We start from the raw sequence: 7807 nt of genomic DNA on the forward strand, positions 1-7807 counted from the left end.
ATCGGCATACTCTCCTCTCTTTCTTCTGCATTTTTGCACTGTTTTCCAAAGCAAAACGTAGGCATAATTATGGTTTACTGTTGTTTGTTGAGTTCGACGAAATTCTATAATTTTCATTGCCGGTATTATAGAATAGTTGTTCCATTCTATCATTGGAGGGATTAATCCAATAACCTTGGACAACAATGAAGGGACTAAATTCATTAAGGAAACACAGTTTACTTTTGGACTCTAAACTTTTATTTATTCTATTTTTGTAACAAAGCTTTTGTCTTCCTATTTGTCAGGGGATGGTAAAGAGAGCTCAATATGGTGTGAATCTTTGCCCTTTTACTCTTTGTTATATTTTTTGTGGGCATCATTTTACCCGCTCCAACTTGACACTTCTACACCTAGAACCCCTTAGATGACCTAAAACCATGCACTTCTTTCTTGGAAATGCATAGCATCATATTTGTCATAATATTGAAAAGAAAAGAAAAAAAGAACATAGCCATCAGTATAGTCGATAATATTAGTGTATACTTTGGTTTGGGTCAAAATCAGAATATCCTAGGATTATAATCCTGAGATTAAAACTAAGATTATAACCTAGACGAATGAAAATAATACAAATTTTAGCTAATACCACCAACCGAACGAATGATAAATTTATCAAAAATTTATACCTCAATAACCTACTTAATTTCTTGGACGAAACGCCCGTAAGAACACAGCCATCCCATTACCATAGTGATAATATTAGTGTGCACTATTCACAACCACAACACATATCATAATATTTACTTAAAAAAGAACTTAAAGAACTCAGCCATCCCATTATCATTCGATCACAATAGAGAATTCAAACAGAAAAGAAAAAAAAGTAGTAGCGTAAACGTGGAGAATGGGGGAGAAAATATGACAATTCACATGGAGAGTTCTTTCTCTCTTAAGTCAACTAGTTTAACCCGTTGTCTACGGAGTTGAAATCAATCAGAAGATGGTCCTCCCTTTATCTTTCTCAATTCTTTGTCTTTCTTATTTTGTTTTTTACTTTCTTTTTCTTGAGTTGTTTTTTCTCTCCCCCCCGCTATTTATGTTTCTTTAATTTGTTTTTTCTTTTGCCTATTTGCATTATTTTGACTATGTCGTAGAAAGTGAAAGGAGCCCCTCCTTGTTCAAGTGTCATTTTTCTAAAATGTATAATTACTTTCTTTGAATTTTCGACTGTATTTTTTATTGTCACAACGAGGGAGTCTAATTGAATCTCAAAAAGTCTATCAAAGTAAAATGGCTTAAACCACCGAGTGCATGGTATAAGCTTAATACATACGGGGCTTTTAATGCAAGCAAACTGTGTTGTGGACTTGGTGGAGTCATCCGGAATAGCTCAGGTGGCTAGGTGGTCGGCTTCAATAATTTTACACATGCTACTACTCCTATCCAAGCAGAACTTTTAGCTTTACAACAAGGCCTTCAACTTGCATGTGATCTTCAACTATGACCTTTGGAAATAGAAACAAATTCAACGGACGTATTTCAATGTCTTGAATATGGTTATCCTGTTAGGTTATATATAGCAGCAGAAGCAATTACAGTATCATATTCACGTGTGAATTAAACAATTAGCACATACGGAGATTATTCGAGTTACCACTTGAAGCGTGAACAAAGCAAATCAATATCCGTCTCCAGTTCCAGAGTTGCAAGACCTCAGCCAACTTCCACAGTCTTCTACCGTGTTACCCAAATAATATCCGGAAAGAGAGAATTTCGGATAGGCGAAATTCAAGGAAGAAAAATGTGTGTCTTTCCAGTGCAAAAAAACGGCCAGCTATATCTCATGTATATATAGCTACGTTACCATTTTTCAAAACCTGTTAGGTTTTCTTCTTCCACTAAGGAAAGGTTTCCTTTATTTTTTATTATTCAGGCACAGTAGGGACCACATAATTTAATTAACAAGGCTTCCTATTATGGAATAAATTTTGATATTTTGAAATTAATTTCTACCATAATAAATTACGAATTATTCCACTAAAAATTCGTAATTGCACTCCTTAGTTCAATTTCAAAATTCTTCCATAAAACCTTATTTAACTCCCCATGTTAAGATTTAGATACTAACCAATCAAATTAAATTACTGACAATTTAATTTATTGATTACTTATTTTAGACTTTTACTTAACTTATTTCATGTGTCGGATACAAAATTCACTGGTCGGGTTTACACATAAAAACTTATAAGCTTTCATAAAGGAATATCATCAATCTCAAAAACTGAGACATGGATTCCATCAACTAATTATTACTTCGCTAATGTATATCATTATTTTCCAATTTACCAGGCTTATTGACTCACGAAAGAATCTCGCCTTTTAATAAATTAAAATAATAAATGACATACACAACTAATAATAATTATATCAAGATTAAGAGTATAAGTATAATGAATGGACTACAGAAATTATTTTATTAAGTCAGTATAAAATACTTATCTCTACTCGATCCGTTCAATACATACAAAATGTACTAGCACAAGAAGTTGGAATTAGACCATTCCCATAATCAAGATAAATTACTTTTAATCTTGTGCTACAACCATTCCGATGGTTTGTCCAATTCCATCATTAGATTGTGAACATAAACTTTATGACTTATAAGAACCGTTGATTTAATCTTCCTCGTATAAGCTAAACTCTATACACTAAATCATCTACTATATAAGCAACGAACACACAAACCAATACATGATCTATTTAAAATAAAATTTTATTGAATTGAATAAGTAAATAAACAATTTTTTCATAAAGAATACTATAACAATACGCATGGTTTATAGTATATCCTAACAATCTCCCACCTAGACTCATAACCATGCGTCTACAATTCTGACACCCATTCCGTCTATATGCCTATCAAAAGTCTTTTGTGGTAAGCTCTTAGTAAACGGGTCCGCCAAGTTGTTCTCTGACGCAATCTTGGTGACCACTACATCCCCTCTCCGCACTATCTCACGAATTAAATGATATTTATGCTCAATGTGCTTTGCTCTTTTATGGCTTCGTGGCTCCTTCAAATTTGCAACCGTACCACTATTATCAAAATAAAGTGTTATTGGTGCTTGAATCGAGGGAACTATACCCAACTCTCTCAGGAAGTTCTTGAGCGAAACTGCCTCTTTGGCTGCCTCAGAGGCTGCCACTTATTCGGCTTCCATGGTGGAATCAGCAACACAAGTTTGCTTGATGCTCCTCCAACTTATGGCTCCACCTACCAGAGTAAACATATTTCCTGAGGTAGACTTTCTAGAATCTCTGTCTGATTGGAAATCCGAATCAGTATACCCAATGGGCACAAGGTCATCATAATGGTAGATCATCATATAATTCCTAGTCTTTTTCAGGTACTTGATTATATGCTTAACCGCTGTCCAATGCTCTCTCCCAGGATTAGACTTAAATCTGCTAACAACGCCAACGGCAAAGCAGATATCAGGTCTAGTGCATAACATAACATACTTCAGACTCCCCACAGCAGATGCATAGGGGACCGCCTTCATCTTTTCTATCTCTTCATCAGTTTTAGGAGACTGATCTTTAGATAGAGAAATTCCATGCCTGAAAGGAAGAAATACTTTCTTGGAATCATGCATGCTAAACCTGGAGAGTATTGTATCAATATTAAGTGCCTGGGATAAGCCTAATATCCTTTTCTTCCGATCTCACAAGAGCTTGATCCCGAGGATATGAGCCGCTTCTCCCAAATCTTTCATATCAAAGTGTGTGGACAACCACTGTTTAACTGAACCTAACATGCCTACATTATTTCTTATGAGCAATATGTCATCTACATATAAGATTAAAAATGCCACTTTGTCCCCATCCCACTTTTTGTATACATAAGACTCGTTAAGACACTGATCAAAACCAAAAGTTTTAATTGCCTTGTCAAAACAAGTGTTCCATGTCCTAGATGCTTGTTTTAGTCCATAAATGGACCTTTTAAGCTTACACAACATGTGTTCCTTGCCACTTTCCATGAAACTGTCTGGTTGCATCATATAGATGCACTCATCAAGACTTCCATTAAGGAAAGTTGTCTTGACATCCATTTGCCAAATCTCATAATCATAATGAGCAGCAATGGATAAGAGAATCCTTATAGACTTAAGCATAACTACCAGCGAGAAGGTTTCCTCATAATCGATCCCTTCTTTCTGAGTAAACCCTTTCGCTACAAGCCTTGCTTTAAAAGTTTGTACTTTTCCGTCTATACCTCTCTCTTTCTTATAGATCCACTTTCATCCAATGGGTTTAACCCCATCAGGTGGTTCTAAAAGATCCCATACTTGATTAGAGTACATAGACCCCATCTCTGATTTCATAGTAGCAACCCACTTATCAGCATCTTTATCATGTATGGCTTGGTCGTAATTCACAGGTTCAGAAGTAGGCTCCTCAGGGATCCTATCATATAATTCTCCCAAGAGCATATAATGAATTGGCTGTCTTATTTCTCTCCCACTACGAATACGCACTATATCAGTTGCAACTACACCATTTTTATTTTGTGGTTGAACCACTATCATCATCAGGAACCTGAGTCTCCATGCTATCCACAGGGATATCAACGACTTCTTCCTGTTGTGCAGTCTGCTCAACATAACTCCCACTACTTTGTGGTAGTGTGACTTCGGGCACTTGTTCTTGCGGGACATCAAGTCTATTGACATTTCTCCCACTATTAAAATGCAATGGTATGGCAAAATCGACTTATGGGGTTTGCGTCTGGCCATTTTGTTTTTTAGATGACTGAGTTTCCATTCCTTTGCTGAGTTCCTGTAAAACAATTTTACTTCTAGGAACATGGTTCATCAAAAAGTCGTCTTCAAGAAACTTGAGATTTGTGCTAACAATTACCTTCTTTTCTTTAGGACAATAGAATAAACTACCTTTCGTCCCTTTTGGATAACCTACAAATACGCACACATCCGTTCTTACCTCCAATTTATCCATTTTCCCTTTTAGCACATGTGCCGGACAACCCCAAACTCGAATATGCCGCAGACTAGGCTTGCACCCAGTCCACAATTCTGTAGGGGTCAAAGGTACTTACTTTGAAGGGATTAAATTCAGAACGTAATTTGCTATTTCTAAGGCATGTCCCCAAAAGGACGAAGGCAAACTGGAATAACTCATCATTGATCTAACCATTTTCATAAGAGTCCTATTTCTCCTTTCAGCTACACTATTTTGTTGTGGAGTTCCAGGTGCAGATAATTGAGATGTAATCCCACATTCTGATAAACAACCAATGAATTCCGCAGAGAGGTACTCCCTACCACAATCAGATCGCAGTATCTTGATATATTTATTATGTCGCTTTTCAGTCTCAGTCTTAAATTCTTTGAACTTTTCAAAACATTCAGACTTTCGACGCAACCAAATAAATATATCCATATTTTGAGTAATCATCTCTGAAAGTCACAAAATACTCAAAACCACCTCTTGCTTGGACATTCATTGGACCACATAAATCAGAATGTATTAATTCTAATTTATCACTTGCTCGATTTCTTTTTGAGGGAAAATTTCGTTTTATCATTTTTTCTTCTAAACAAGATTCACAAGTTGGTAGTGCCTCCACTTTCAATGAACTTAAAGGTCCATCTTTGACCAACCTTGAAATTCGGTTTAGATTTATATAACCCAAGCGCAAGTGCCATAAATATGTTTCACTCAATTCAGAAGAATATTTTCTCTTATTTGGTAAATCAACATAATTCAGTCTTTAGGTTGTAACGGTTTAGGAATAGAGTCAACAATAAAAAGACCATTAATCAATGTAGCCGAAGAAAGATAACATTTATCATGAGTAATAACACATTTATCAATGTCATGAAAATTAATGTCATAACCATCTCTCATAGCGCTAGAAACCGAAATTAAATTCCTTATAACGGAAGGTACATATAATGTGTCCTTTAAAGCTAAAACTCTACCACTACCAAACGAAATACTAATATTTTCTAATGCTAAAGCTGGGGCTGCCGAACCATCTGCTTGATAAACATTAATTTCTCCTCTACTTAGCCGTCGCGTTACATGAAACCCCTGAAAATAAGTGCAAACATGATTAGTGGCTCCCGAATCTACACACCATGACATGGTAGAAACAACCGCTAAAAGATTTTCAACGACAAGTAGATGTAAATCACCTGGTTTACTTTTCAGCTTGGCCAGATAAGTTGGACACTGCTTCTTATGATGCCCAGGCTACTTGCAGTGATAATACTTGCCCTTAGCCTTTTCACACCAACAGTTGCGTCACCAACAGAAAAGTTTTGAGCCTTTTTCTTCTTCTGCCCGCCTCTCGGCTTAGAATAAGCACCTGCCTCAAAATTCAATGCTACAAGAGGAGCTTGTTGCTTGATAATAGTCTCTACCGACTGCAGCTCATTCAATAATTTTGCAAGTGACAAATCTATTTTGTTCATATTATAATTCAGACGAAAGTGTTGAAAACTGTCAGGAGAGTCTGCATGATCATTTCAACATGCGCATCCTTAGCAATGTTAGCTCCAAAGACCTCCAGTTCATTCAAACGACTCATCATCTTCAGAACATGGTCCCTAACTGATGAACCTTCAACCATTTTGGTATTCAGAAGAGCTTTTATGGCAGTCTGCTTAGCCGCACGATTCTGATCTCCAAACATTTATTTGAGATTTTCCAGAATGTCATAAGCAGACTCCATCGACTGATTCTGATGTTGCAGAGCATTTGACATGGATGCTAGAATGTAACGCCGCGCTATCTCATTAGCCTTGACTCATTTTTGGTAAGCCTTTTGTTCATCATCCGTGGCATCATATCTAGGTTTTTCTGTACACGCCTCATCGAGCATAAATTTGTACTCTTCAGCAATTAGGACAATGTCCAAGTTTCATTTCCAATCAACATAATTCAAACCCTCAAGTTTGTTTTGAGTAAGAATAGCAGTAAGGGGATTGAAAGCAGTCATTGTTAATCTGGGAGATAATTAATTAAATAGATCAAAATCAGTCATGTATTATTTGAATATTAAAATTCAAAACACACTACATATATATAATCTATGTACCTTGAATAACAAATTTCGGTGGGAAAAAAGCTATTCTTGCAATATACATATATAATGATAAATTATTCACTCCATAAATTTAAACAGGTCATACTCAGATGGAGAGTAAACTATTAATTTAAGTCAAGTGAATATCAACATTTAACATATATTAGTCCCATTGAACTAACATGCATACTCAGATGGAGAGTAAATACAAGTAATCAATAACTAGTATAACATAGTGATTATCCATAATGAGTTTATCTGATATGGAAGAAGACCTACGTCAACGTATAAAAATATTATATCACTAGAATTTAACCTTGGAGTCCATAGGAAATGATCCCTACCACCACTGGATTAAAAACAACTCAAAACAATTTTTGAAAGATTTTTAGAAAATTAAAAAAACGTCCAAAACACCATCTAAACGACCCCGAAAGCCCAAAAAACGGCTTACATCATGAGCAAAGCTGATGAGTATTGCTCACTGGGCCGTTTCGCATGGACCTGCTAAGTTTCAGGTTAATCGGAGTCCGTCAACATTCTGACCTCCGATTTTCTGGCCTATTCGACCAAATAGTGACTTTTGCGTTTTTCATGGATTAATATAATTTTCATATTATTCTAATCAAATATCATCAACAATAAGCATATATTACATGATTTTTAGAATAATCATAATACCCATAAAACATAATCATGCTAAAAAATAAT

General features: G+C 35.7%; 1 protein-coding gene and 1 long non-coding RNA gene across 2 annotated transcripts; both read right to left on the reverse strand.

Annotated features, from left to right (window-relative positions):
* Positions 1–3188: 3188 nt before the first annotated feature.
* Positions 3189–3638, reverse strand: LOC138910074 (secreted RxLR effector protein 161-like). The gene has a single exon (XM_070201296.1). It carries the CDS (start codon positions 3636–3638, stop codon positions 3189–3191), a length of 450 nt encoding a protein of 149 aa, XP_070057397.1.
* A 2274-nt stretch (positions 3639–5912) lies between these two features.
* On the reverse strand, positions 5913–6297 carry LOC108944999 (uncharacterized). The gene is made up of 2 exons (XR_001969137.3): positions 6204–6297; positions 5913–6099 (listed from the first exon to the last, which is right to left on the reverse strand). It is a non-coding gene; the product is annotated as an uncharacterized lncRNA (long non-coding RNA).
* Positions 6298–7807: the final 1510 nt, after the last annotated feature.

The sequence above is a fragment of the Nicotiana tomentosiformis genome, chromosome 4 (genome assembly GCF_000390325.3).
Source record: "Nicotiana tomentosiformis chromosome 4, ASM39032v3, whole genome shotgun sequence".
Classification (NCBI taxonomy): domain Eukaryota; kingdom Viridiplantae; phylum Streptophyta; class Magnoliopsida; order Solanales; family Solanaceae; genus Nicotiana; species Nicotiana tomentosiformis.